We start from the raw sequence: 14213 nt of genomic DNA on the forward strand, positions 1-14213 counted from the left end.
AATAACAAAACCTATTAAAAAACAAAAACTAATAAACAATTGATCGACATTAAATAAATTAAATTATTATTTATTTATTTATTTATTTATTTATTTATTTATTTATTTATTTATTTAATAATTCTAAAAGTTGTTGTTTTTGTTTGTTAATGATTGGTTTGGAATTATTTAATATGGTAGTGATTCGATTGACAATGTCGGAACATCTAGATGAACGATTCTTTTCAAAATAATGAAATAGAATCTTGAAACAATTGGAATTTAAAGCTTCGGTGATATTGTCCATGGTATAGTAGGTTTTGTAGTATTTGGATTCCACGTGTATAATGAGAGCATGGTTGCTGGCTTTGAAAGCACCTTTGACGACCCTAGATAAAACTGGTTCCGATTCCTTATGATTAGCCATGACTAGGTCAAGAAGATCAGTACTTCCAATCTCTCCAATCGTCTCCCATGTGTCTGGAGTGCTGATAATCTCGCCTGAACCATACCTTGATACACGTAAACATGTCTTTTTGATGGCTTCAGGGGATCCTCCAAAACAGAATTCGGTTGGAACAGAACGTGGCATAAATACTGAAAAGACTTCGGGCCTGTTTAAGAATAGTGCCAGTTTACAGAGAACTTGATCGTAATAACCTTGATCAAAGGTCATAAAATACATCCATGCCTGTAGTTGAATAAAGTTTCGTACAATGAAATAGGCTGTTTTGGGTCGTCCACTAATTCGATCGAATTCATTGGTTGAAAATCTAATCGTTTTTTGATGGTAATAGACTGACAATAAAAAGGTAGCAATCTCTATATTACAACTATTGAATATAATGTCGAGGCTAATACTTGTCAATACAAGGATATTGGTATGTATTACATGTCTAACCAACTCGACATTACCAACCTTGATGGCAGCATTGATAATGAGCATTAAATCATGAACTGTTTCATATTTAAAATGGTTGCTTAGAAATAGGAATATATCCAACTTGCTGGTTGTTGGTGGAATGAATTTTTCGGTTGTGTTTACAAGATTCTTTTTTTTCTTTTTTAATTCTTCAATCTTTTGTTGTTGTTGTAGTTGTTGTTGTTGTCGTTTTAATTGATACATTGGGAAATAATAATATACATTTTCGATATAGTCAGATTGACAAGCTGCATAAAACAATTGATCAATGTCTAATAGCTTGCCAAGATGAGTTCCAATATATTCAGCAACCTTTTGATGCCCAGATAATGACATGATCATTGCCAACGATGGTACGATGAGTCTAGAAAATTTGGCAAGTCTAACGGTATGCTCACCAGTTGATTGGGTGGGAATACCATTATAAAGAGGAAACTTGTAAATCTCTAAAATCAACTCGAATGCAGTGAGAATGTTTAACAATTGCTCTCTTGATACAATTCTTTCCTTGTGTGTACCGATCCAGTCAATTGGTATTTCCTTTTCAAATCTTGATTCCATTACTTGATGTGAAGCTTTGAGTTTGTGAGACCCAAGTTCCACCCAAGCCAAAGATAATACTTGAATTTGTTGAGAGGTGACTTGCATAATATCCTCCATTACTCCAAACGCATAAATCTCGAGTCTTGGCTCTTCATAATGTACCACCTTTAAATCTTTGACCAAACGACGAATCAAACCAACGTCACCAATCTTGAGCAGTCTATCAAAAATGTCGGGATAATCATGAGATCCTTGAACATTATACTTTCTAACCAATTTATCCTCTGATAATAGTGTGATGAGATATTCTACCGCTTCTGCTGTATTGCCTGACAACAACATATTGTACAGACACATGTCAAAATTTTGACGTTCAACAGTAGTAGCATACTTTAAAACGAATTGGATTGAATAGATGTTACCACCATAACAAGTAGCATAGAGCATCTTTGAAAAATTAAACTTTGTAATGATACTATGTGCAACAGTCACCATTCTGTGGTCACCAGACCGACCAGCACCCTCTAACATACCAAGATGTGCACCATAATGATCCTTTATCGATCCAAAGTATTGTTTCACCAAACGTTCAATCTCTTCATCTATAAAGATATACAAGGTTTCTCTGGTGACAAGATCCATCCAATTGCCGTCAAAAGTCAGTTCGTGACCAGCTCTGATCTTGTCTCGCAAGAGATAGTGAAACCCATTCTTTAGTAACCACATCACACTATTTGCTTGATTGAATGTCTTGCACATCAAATTGGGATGACGTAACATTTCTTTATAGTATCTATCAACATTTGAATTGTGCACTCTATCGTACTCGGGTACGATCTGTAGTCTTGTCTTGATCAACTCTCTTGTGCTGATTCGATTGATCAACTTTATCCATCTCCTAATGTTTCGAAGTAAATAGGTGCTATGTAATACTGATTTAATAGCTATTTCCTTTCTTTCTTTATAATCCATTTAAAATCTAAATTTAAAACAACTTTTTCTTTTATAGAGATAGATATATATTGTTAATATATTAACATGTTATGTATGATATCATCATCGATGTATCCCTGAATTACCCCATGGTGCACTGAAACTGTGAAAAGTTTGAGATAATTTATTTTTAATTTAGAATTTGTTTAGTTAATCATATAAAAAGGATAGGATGTCTGAGATCTTTGAATTTATTCGGAATGAAATCTGCAGCTGAATGGGTTACAATGTGATCATCCTACTAAACTAAATAAATGATCTAAACAAAACAGACTTTTGCGATAAAAGTTAAATAAATGATCTAGTTGCCTAACAACTAGTGAATCAACTAGAAAATGGAGTATGTGTCTTTCAAATACTGATACCGTTGTTTAGTTTAATAAATAGATTCGATTTTATTATTATTATTATTATTATTATTATTATTATTATTATTATTATATTTGTTTTAAAATTTCTAGGTTGGTTGTATAGTACAAAAAAAAAAACTATGGTTTATGAACTTTTCTTCTTCTTGTGAAAGTAGGTAGGGTAGGTAATAAATAAATAACTAAATTAAATTTAGAGATTTGAATTTAATTCTCTTAGACGTTTGTCAAGGGCAGACTTGGTCTTATTGATCTTGAGTTGTTGTTTGACTAAAAAGTAACCGGCAACACCCAATAGAGCAGCTCCAATAACTGCACCGATTACAGAGACTGCGATCTTCCATTTGGCAAACGAGGTGTCATCACATCCACCAGTCTTGGGACTACGAGATGACGATGCTTTTAGAACGGCAAAATCATATTGGAAAAAGACATTACGGATTTTAGTTTCACCTGCTGGTGGCTTGACATAGACAATCAATAATTGACTACTACCATCTTGTTTGAGTAGAGATGTCTCTACATTACCAGAACCACCATTATTGACATGTGCAATACCTGGGTGACGAGTGAACCATTCGACATCGTATACTGTCAACAGTGACCATCTGAGATCACCGATGACTCCAGTAGACTCATTCAACCCGACTGGACTGGCCAATGTGATGGGTGCCGTTGTGCACTCATCGGGGGTCATATCGATCGCGAACTTAAATTGGACACTATCATCAGACCCACCCTCCAAAGTATAGTTGATGGCATAGGTATAACTATTCGAAGGGAATGTCAAGTACGATCCACCAAACAGAGCACTACCTCCATCTTGATTGGGGATGATTGAAACGGTCACAATCTTTGCTCCACTAGTCCACTCGTATTGATGAGTCGATGAATTAGCCAACAAAGTGTATCTCCAAGATGGAATGATAATCTCTGCTCCATTTTCAACCACCGATATCAATTTAGCTGTCAATACTGTCTTTTCATTAAATGATGGTGTTATTTCTAATATTGGTTCCAATGTTGAAAATACTGCATTATTATCATATGATTCTAAATAGAAATAGAAATAGAAATAAATAAAAAGAAATTAATAAACAAATAAATAATAATTATTTTTCTATTCTATTTTTTACCTTGTTCACAAGAAGGACCAAATAAAGTATTATTATTATTTGTAATTGAATTACAAACACAAAAACCAATTGCAACATCACAAATACCATTATTATTACAATACTTTGGGCAAACGGTTTCATCGAGGAATTCAAACAATTTGTTTGGTGCAGATGTTTGTCCATTTACAGTGACCTTGATATTCTTTCTTCCAGTGGTGTATGGTGAAGCTGGGAAATCACATACAAAGTAACTGTGGTTGGAATAGGTGACTGGGCATGGGATGGGAGGAGTGTCTTCAATGACCACTGAAATGAGCGAGACATCATTCCAAAAGTCAGACCCTGTAATGGTGAGTTGAGTAGCTTCATTTGGTTTGGTGGCAAATGAAGAAACGACATTTGGTGGTAGGTATCTGAAATAGGCATCATTACTAGCATTGTTGTACAACCCACTCACTTGAATTGAGATGGGTACGTTGGATGTGATACCAGCAGCGTATTCACAACTAACGGCACGGTACGATGCCAATACTTGATAGTTTGTACAAGGTCTACCATAAATACTAATTCCAGTATCTTTCTTTCTAACTGCATTAGCCATTAAATCATATCCATATAATGTAATTCTACCTCCCAATGTTGGACATGGAGTTGATTGTAAAATTGATGGTCCTTTAAAAAATAAATAAAAATAAATAAAAATAAAAATATTAATTAATCAATCAAATTAAAAATGATTTATCTATCCTTTCCTCCACTTTTCAATTACTTACTTTGATAAGTGAAATTTGAATTAATGATTGTATATTGTAAATTGACCAAAACATAGACTTGTAGTTTACCAAAACCAAGTGTCAAGGGATTAGTACATTCAAGACGATAGTTGGGGATAGTAAATCCACAACTGGTTTGAATAGCGTCACCCATGGTATTGGTCAAAGCAAGGAATAGGTATGGTGCCTTTGGACCCAAATCATTACCATTGATAACAATACTACTATTGGTTGAAAATGGTTCAATCTGTGAAATAGTGGGATTACAATCACGTTGGAAAATAGATCCATTGTAATTGCTAAATACCAATCCTGAGATAAAATAGTTGGTTGAAAAGAGTCCGTGGAATGCACATAACAATACTCTTGGCAATTCACCTGTAATCGAAGTCTGAGAAACATCAACAATTTCCATTAACAAATTATCAAGAATATTGGCAGGAATTGAACCAGACAATCCATTGCAACCACTAAATCTAATTACTGTCAATTGACTAGTATTTAAGTAATTTGGTAATGTAAATGTTAATAATGCATTATAATTTAAATTCCTAAAAAAAAAAAATAATAAAAAAAAAAAAGATTAATTGCAAAAGAAAGATTGATAGATAACTACTATTATTCTCCGTTAAATATATACATACAATACAGATAAATAAGGGATTTTAAAATATTGTTCATCAAGTGGACCTGTCAATTGTAATCCTTGGAGTTCCAACGTAACTAAGTTATCCCATCCAGTCAACTCTTTATAAAGTGGCATTGTTCTATTTGCTACTGATGCAAATACATTAATTAATCGTCTAAAAATTTTTTTTAAATTATTTGTAAATTAATTAATTAAAATATTTATATATTTATATATGTATTATACATACAATGAAGTTAATACTGGTGGTAGAGTATAGAAACTCTTAAAATCAACATTATATCCAGCGGATTGGATTTGTCTAGACAAAAAAAATAAAATAAAAAACATTATTATTAAATGTTGCAATAATATTAATCATAATAATCATAATAATAAATACATACAATGATTGTAATTTTGTACATTGAGCAATACTAATATTAAAAGCTGGACCTTGAAGTATGAAATTAAATGTATTTAATTCACTAATATTATTATTTAAAAAAAAAAAAAAAACCAAAGGTTAATATTTAATATTTAAATAAAGTTGTAATATATTATATTCTTGACATACTAAACCAATAATTCAGGAGTAAACAAATTTGTATGAATGGCAGCCGTTGAGAATTGTCTCAATGATTGTTGTGATGGTGAACTAATATGAACAAAGGTTACAGAAGGTGGTAATATTGGAAGTGTTCCCCACATACCATCAATATAACTATAGATCAATCAAAAACTAGTTTGTTAGTCTTTTAAATAAATAATAATATAATAATAATTATTATTATTTACTTACACTTTTTCTAAACTAGTCATTCCAGTCCAATTAGATCTTGTAACATCTACAAACATACCTTGAGTGTTATCTTGTACAGGAGTAAGATAGATTAACTCAAAGGTAGTGATATTCTTGTGTGTTAACAGTGTTGCTGGGAAGAGAACAGGTGTCGATGTGTAAAAGGTAAGACTCTTTAAATATGGAACAACTGAGAAATCAATCATATCAATATTCAAATTTAATAATTGTGTTTCAATGGTTCTAAATAAATATAAAGATGGATAGATAAGAATTGATTAGTTTATGTATAAATAAATCATAAAGATGATGAGTCTACTTACAAACCAGTAATTTGGGTATTCTCAGGATTACACATAACCAAACTTCTTACTTGTAGACCTGTACTTCCACAACCTGGAGTACTACCAATTGGCATCCAATAAGTTAAAGCATAGTTGTTGAGTTGTTTGAGAAGTGTAACTATTTAAAAAAGATAGATGATGAGTATTATATTCTTCTTGTCAAACAACCAAATAAACATTAACATACCTTGTTCAGATGGTAATTGAGCTTGAACGAAACCATTGTTGTTATTATCATTAATTAGAACAATCAACAACAACAACAACAAGATTGTTGTTATATATCTAAAAGTGAACTTCATCAAGAAATGGTGATACTGATCTTTAGAAGACGAAACCTGGTGGGGGTTGTTTTTTTTTTTTTTTTTTTACCGCCTGGTGAGTGTCTAAGATATGTGTTTATCACAAGATAAGATTGATAGATATTAATATTAAAAGTGTAAAGTCTTTATGTTTATAAATAGATAATTAATTGATAGGGAAGTAAAAGATAAAAATAAATAAGTGATGATGAGATGTTGTTGTTTCTAAAAACAAGAGAGAGCGTCTTTTCTAATCTTACAACGAGTGTTGTTTTGGAAATATCTGAATTGTGATATTAGTCTGTGATCTTTCAACAGAATGGAATCCATGCCGCGGAATTTTAAATATATATTTTTATTCAATTTAATGTTTTTTCAAGAAGGGGAACATCCTGCAAAGATGAGAAGAATGGGGGTGCGATCATGAGATCACCTTGGCTAAAGGTGGAAGGATACCCGGCATTTTGCATTGAAATTTCGAAGGACTACTGATCACTCTATCGAGTTGGTGTAAGGATGGAACCTTATATATTTTTCACAAGAGAAGAATAAAAGTTTTAAAAAAAAAAGAAAGATGATGATGTCAGTTTATGTTTGTGTTGTCTATAGATCATTCCACAACTTATTCGATGTATTCAGAGAGGTGAGCGAAGGGCTACTTCCCTTCCCATCGAAGGACTGCATAGGTCAGCCCAAAAAAACAAGAAAAAAAGTAAAACCTTTTTTTTTTTTTTGAACCTGGGAACAACAAATATATTTTTTTGTCTACATACTTTTTAGGAATTTTAAATGCAGATGCAATGTCTAAAGAATAGGGAGTGAGTTCAGAGCATACATGAGTAATTTCTTTTTCCATATCAAACCATATACCAGTGCCATTTTCTTTGGCTGCCAGGATACCATTGCTTACAAATACACCTAGATCCCTTTGAATCAAATCAAAGGCATCGAGAGCACACATCTTTTTGAGTACTGCCACTGTATTGACATCAGTGTCTTTGGCCAATGACTGTATCTTTTCTAAAAAGAATTTGTGAACGAATCGATCCACATTGGCTCTTGCCAATTTCAATGTCAATGACAGATTTTCATTCCATAATCTATACCATTCAACTGAATTAATTTTAATAATAATATTATTATTCTTTGTTGAATACATTATATTATATAACTAAATTAAAATATAAATATATAAGTAAATTAATTTAATAATTATTATACTTTTTTGTTACCTTTTCAATTAATAAATATTCTCTTTTTTGAAATGCCAATTGTTGATATGTGAATTGTTTAAGGTGACTAAAGGAGATTGGTTTTTTGTTGGTGTGATAATCATATTGTTTGATATTATTGATATATGATAATTCACCTGTGAATTGTTGAGTGTTGTTTGATTTAATATCTTGAAGTTGTTTGTGGTAGGTTGCAAGGAGGAATTTACTGGTTTGTTGACAGAGGATGGTGTTGTCACCTTCTCCTGTGAGTCCGACCTCAAGGTGGTTTCTGAGGACGGGGACACGCGCTGACAGACGGAACCCCTGACCTCCCATACACTCTCTAGCCAACTGGGTGGCGCTGAAACAGTCCCATGCGCCAATCGCCTTGAGACCCGATGAATAGCTGTGCTTGAGCTCCATCGCATCGGTCAATATAACTCGTTTATGTGCAAAGTCGAGTGCAAAGCATCTTGCCAAGTTGGGAAGCAGACGACGTTGTTGAGTGGTGTGGTGGATGATGGGTTGCTCGGGTTTGCCAGGCTCACCAAACTGCTTGCGATTGTGTGAGTAGCTCAACCCGATAGAGACGGCTGTTTTGGCAGCTGCAAGACACAATACTGATATACAGAGACGACCGATATAAAATACAGACATCATAGCTCCAAAATGACGGTTTGGTGCAATCGTCGATTCATACTCTCCCCCGATTCAGTGACACGACTGAATCTATCCAACATGTTGTCCAATGGAATACGTACTTGTTTAAACAACAGTCCTCCATTATCAATACCGTTGAATGATGATTTCAATCCAATATCTCTAATCTCGACACCGGGCATTGGCAGGCCGTATGGGTGTCCCGACAATGGAGGGGTTCGAATAGGTACCACAAATGCATGTACACCATGATCACGACCCTTTAATATCAATCTAGCAAACACTGTACAAAACTGACCATGTGTAGCTATATTTCCAGGCCAATATTTTTGTGATGTCCAAGTAGGTGAATTTACAATAAACTCTTTTGTTTCTTGATCATATGTTGCTGTTGTCTCCAACCCATTTACATTACTTCCATGACTAAACAATAAATTAATTATAAATAAGTAAATTAAATTAAATATTATTATTATTATTATTATTTACTTACCCTAACTCAGTTAAACCAAATACACCAAGTTTAGTACAATCTTGAATACCAGATAAATACTTTGAATGATGTTTCTCTGTTCCAAGGAATAGTATAGTTCCACCCCATAGATTGTACTGGACGGCAAACTTGAGACTGACACTTAGATCAGCATAAGAAATGGTTTCAAACCATGCCAAGAATTTATCAGGTCTATTCTTCATATCTTCCAATGTAACAATCTCTTGATCTGCAATCAATTTTGATGCAATTAATGTTCTAAAAACAAAGAGTTGGTAAAGTTAAATTAACAATTTATACAAATACTATTATTACTATTATGATTATTTTTACCTTTCTCTATGTTTATAGTTTGTGTAGCCAGGTTCAGTTAAGAATGGTTCATCAAATTCTTCATTGTTTTGGAATAATCTAAAAAGATGATCTCTGTCTTGTTTAAAGTCACCGTCCAATAGAGATGTTAAATACTCTACATTGGGACTACCTCCCAAAGGTGTAGAAGTAATATCATCATAGATATTACAACAATGACCTTCATTATGTTGATGATGAACACCTGTTATTTCATTCTTTAAATGTTGAATTGTCTGAATATATAATCAATTGAATAGAGAGAAAGAGAGAGAGATAAAGATAATGATTTTAGTTGGTTTGAAAAAAGCTTGTGTTTCAACACAACACATACAACTGCAATTCTTTTTAAAGGTGTATCCATTTTTTATAATATAATATTATTATTATTATTTTATTTGTATGTGATCAAAAAAGAGATAATAAATAATGTATAATGAATGAATGATTGTTTAAAGTGAGTGCGTCGTGTTGCTAACTTTAAAACAACCACAAGAGCTGAGCTTACGCTTTTAAATAAAGAAAAATATCTTTTTTAAAATTTTATTCTCGAAAATCTTAATACAAAGGAACTTCATTTCATTCATTCATCATTCGTTTATTCATCAATCGTTTTCAAATATCTTTCTTTTCTTGTGAAACAACTAAATCCCTTTGGGAACGGACAATATTATTATTGCTAGTCCATTTGATATGATCAATCCCTAATGCTGATGAATAACCAGGTCACTGTGTGTCTGCTCGATTCTTTTATATTATCTTTAAAGATAATATGTACACGAGTTATTTCTTATAACAATTAGCTTAATAAAGATACATATACATATAATAATAATAGTATTTAATTAAAATATTTGTATGCTGATAAAAATAATAACATAATGGATGAACCTCAAAAACTTTCGCAAAGACAAAAGAATTCTTTGTGTGAAAAAAAAAAAAAATCAATTTTATTATTGTTATTATTATTATTATACCCAAATTTGTATCTTGTAGTTTTATATTTATAGTTTATCTCACACATCAGTATCAAAAGAGGATAGATATATTTTGATTGACATAGTAGTTAGTTAGTTCGTTAGTAGTTAGTTGTTGTTGTTACAGAGACTACTGGTTCGAAAGATATCTACCTACCTACAACCATGTCACTCAACAATGATTGGAAGAAAGAGTTGTACAAAGCATCGAGAACAACCATCATCAACATATCAAACGACACTGATTATATATTACAAAGAGTCTATGTTAAATTACAACAAGGTTTATTGCGAATATTTCCTCCTGGTATGATAGATCGTTTGATATGTAATGTAAAAGATAGATCTAACTAATATACTCATATATCTATATCTATCTTTTATTTTATTTTCTCATTCTAAAGAAATCATTGCACCAAATAGTAAAATAGAATTTGCATCAGAGAGTAATGCATTTGTAACAGGTACAAAGGGTAGTGTCATCTATTTGTTGTTACCTCCTTCGATAGCTCCTTTGCACTCGAGTAGTATACAATCATTGTCTAATCTAATTGGAATGAAGTTGTGGGAACCATTCTTGTACGTCACTGTCGAATGGTCAAACCCGTACTGGACGACACACAGCTGCTCGATATCAGCGTCACCACAAAACATCATCGAAACCAAATACTATCTATCACACGAAGAGATCAATCGTCAAATACACTCTGAAGTAAAGACAACTATCAAAAGTAACAATATCAACTTTAAATTAAACCAAAAACAAATTGTATTATTGAATCATCCTCAACCTTCTTCTTCTTCTTCCTCTTCATCCTCCTCATCCTCTTCATCTTCATCAACGTCACAAATAACTCCTGGAGGTCCCAATTCATCATCTCCTTCTCCTTCTGCTGCACCCAACACACCAACATCACCTAAAACTATAAATACTAAACGTGAGAATCAAACGTCAAATAATACAACAACACCTTCTTCAAATAATAATAATAATAATGGTTCTATTAGACATTCAACATCATCATTAACATCAAATTCTTCTACAACTTCAACTACAACACCAACATCACCATCATCATTGGTATCACTCAGTAGTACATTGTCATTCTTTTCATCGTTGTCAAATTCACCGATACGAGGAGAATCGATATCGGGTGGAAAGGATTCGTTCCCATTCCCATGGAACAATTCAGATAGTGGTGCTTCAAAGGATAGTTGGAAACATGCTGTAAGACGTGGAACTAGAGGTCAGTTTGTGACAGTTATCAACCGTACGACGAGACTTTGGATACGTAGAGATTACTCATTGGAGCATGGTAATTGGTACGAGCTGCCACCCGAGGGTATTCCTCCAGGAGCAACCATTGAATTTGGTACCGCTGCAAGTGGTATTTGTACAGGCACAAATGGAAGTGTAAATTATTATTCAAATGGACTCAAAGGTGACATCAAACTGACATTTAATAACCCATTCATTGGCGAAAACACATTCTCTTCGCATTGTCCTCCTCAATATACCATTGAAAAACATGCGATCCCTGGAACCACATCAACCGTCGTTTTTGTCATTACTGATCAAAATCAACAACAACATCAACAACAACAACAACAACAACAGTCTCAACAATCACAATCTTCTCAACAAAATCCAAATAATAATAATAGTTCAAGTAATTTATCAAATAGTTTAATAATAAGAGATTATCAACAAAATAGTGTACCACCACCACAAAATACATTTAGAATGATATCATTGAACCTTGGATTATTGGTAAACTCTACCAATTATAGTTTAGAGGATCGTGTGACCAATGTAGCCAATATGTTGATCAACATGTCTGAAAAGTATGACATTATATGTTTGCAAGAGGTGTTTAATCAACAGGCAAAAGAAAAGTTTACAAAGATTCTTAGGTCGTGTTACAGTTATATCATTGACAAGTCTGGTGAAGACAGTGGATTGTATTTTGCTAGTACATTCCCAATCTTGTGGAGTGATTTTAGACTATTTAACGAGGGTATTGGTTTGGATGTACACTCTAGCAAGGGTATTCAAGCTGTTAAACTCGACACTTCATCCATCAAGGAAAACTCGATACTCTATGTATTCAATGCACACCTTCAATCAAATCCCATCGAGGGATCAGTAGCTTGGCAAATGGTATCGGGTGACGATAAATTGAAAAAAGCTCAAACTGTTAGAACGCTTCAACTTCAATCCATTCGTGATTTCATTTCAACAGAATTATATAATAATCAACAAAACAAGAATAATAATAATAATAGTAGTAATCATAGTAGTAGCGGTAACGGTGGTAATGGTGGTGGACAAAAGAAATCGATTGGATTAATACTGTGTGGTGATATGAATATTATTGGAGAGAATGAACAAATCATATCGGATGAGGGTAGTATAGTACTCTCTCAAATCATTCCTAGTTTTGCTCGAAAGATCAATACAAAGGAGATTACGGCAACTTTTTCACGACAGTTGATGGCTCGTATACAAGACAATAACATTCCCATCAGATATCTTGGTATTCTTCGTCAACAGGTCAATATTCCTCGTATGAAGAGTTTGATTCTCACCGAGATGATTTCATATATTATTAAAAAAGAGATCAACGACCTTCTCAGCCAACGACACAACCATCAACTAAAGAACCAACAACAAGAGAGTAGCGATGAAATCACATACAAGAGCATTGTACTAGAAACTCTCAACAAGGTGTTCCACTATGATTTGAAGCAATCGACAGATTATTGGACCAACACTCTCAAGAGAAAGTTAAAGTTGGAGTTTGTCAGTGCTCTGACCGAGCTTGAAGAGATGGATTTTGTCGATCTCAGATCACACGTTATCAATCTTCAATTGGTAACATCATTAAAGACAACGTTGGAAATGACACTACAAACCAAAGCTATCTATCAATTGGTTAAAGGATCAAAATTCAACTCTAATATTGCCGCTCCACTCATTGTGGCAAGTGACATTGAAGAATTGATTCTACCACCTCTTACCAGTTACTGGGGTATTGAAAATAATTCAGATATTTATTATATTAGTCAACATCAACAAGCTAAATTGGATCAATTACAAAAAGAAAAGGATCAACAACCTTCTTCTCCACAACATCAATCTTCTTCTTCCTCTTCCTCTTCACTTGGTTTATCATTGTCACCACAATCTCTAGGAGGATTAGATGATACCTCTAGTGGTATCGGTAGTACAAGTAATGGTGGCGTTGGTGGTGGTAATCAAAAGATTAAAATCTTACTCAAACCAACCGAAGAGTATGATTCACTTCAAATGATTCTTGGACATCCAGTCGATTTGTTTAGAATTGCCAATCCTCATCAACCAGGTTACACCATTCATCAATCACTCAATCAACTAGTACCAACTGCAGGGGTCAAAGAACGTGTCGATTACATATTTAGTTTTAATTCTCATTTTGGTGACGATGAAGGTAGAAATCCACTCCTTTATCTCAACTGTCTCGAATCCACAGTCATTCCAATGGGATCAACTCCACAAACACGTTTATCCGATCATTTTGCTGTAGATTGTTTGATCAAACTTGAGGATGCTCCTAAAATCCCTCTTGGATCACCAACCCTAACAAGCAAGAAACAAACTTCTTCTAATTCTCTTCATATGAGAAGTTCTTCTCGTGGCTAAAACATATTATTCCCTCCCCAAAATAACCTTTTTTTAAAATATAAACAAAACAAAACAAAGACAA

General features: G+C 33.3%; 3 protein-coding genes across 3 annotated transcripts; 1 reads left to right on the plus strand and 2 right to left on the minus strand.

Annotated features, from left to right (window-relative positions):
* Positions 1–106: 106 nt before the first annotated feature.
* Positions 107–2416, minus strand: DFA_04314 (uncharacterized protein; the record flags this gene model as incomplete). The annotated part of the gene is made up of 1 exon (XM_004359990.1): positions 107–2416. The coding sequence occupies one exon, from the start codon at positions 2414–2416 to the stop codon at positions 107–109; it is 2310 nt and encodes a 769-aa protein (XP_004360047.1).
* A 582-nt stretch (positions 2417–2998) lies between these two features.
* Positions 2999–9854, minus strand: DFA_04315 (acyl-CoA oxidase; the record flags this gene model as incomplete). The annotated part of the gene is made up of 17 exons (XM_004359991.1): positions 2999–3858; positions 3942–4595; positions 4697–5247; positions 5341–5499; positions 5575–5646; positions 5732–5812; positions 5902–6048; positions 6127–6369; positions 6450–6588; positions 6658–6678; positions 6843–6916; positions 7546–7943; positions 8005–8648; positions 8687–9069; positions 9140–9397; positions 9473–9726; positions 9825–9854. 17 exons carry the CDS (start codon positions 9852–9854, stop codon positions 2999–3001), a joined length of 4968 nt encoding a protein of 1655 aa, XP_004360048.1.
* Positions 9855–10371: 517 nt separating this feature from the next.
* On the plus strand, positions 10372–14149 carry DFA_04316 (endonuclease/exonuclease/phosphatase domain-containing protein; the record flags this gene model as incomplete). The annotated part of the gene is made up of 4 exons (XM_004359992.1): positions 10372–10415; positions 10501–10555; positions 10576–10774; positions 10872–14149. The coding sequence occupies 4 exons, from the start codon at positions 10372–10374 to the stop codon at positions 14147–14149; spliced, it is 3576 nt and encodes a 1191-aa protein (XP_004360049.1).
* Positions 14150–14213: the final 64 nt, after the last annotated feature.

The sequence above is a fragment of the Cavenderia fasciculata genome (assembly GCF_000203815.1).
Source record: "Cavenderia fasciculata unplaced genomic scaffold Scf_Dfasci-G-o-33e01.r1-3, whole genome shotgun sequence".
Lineage (NCBI taxonomy): Eukaryota > Evosea > Eumycetozoa > Acytosteliales > Cavenderiaceae > Cavenderia > Cavenderia fasciculata.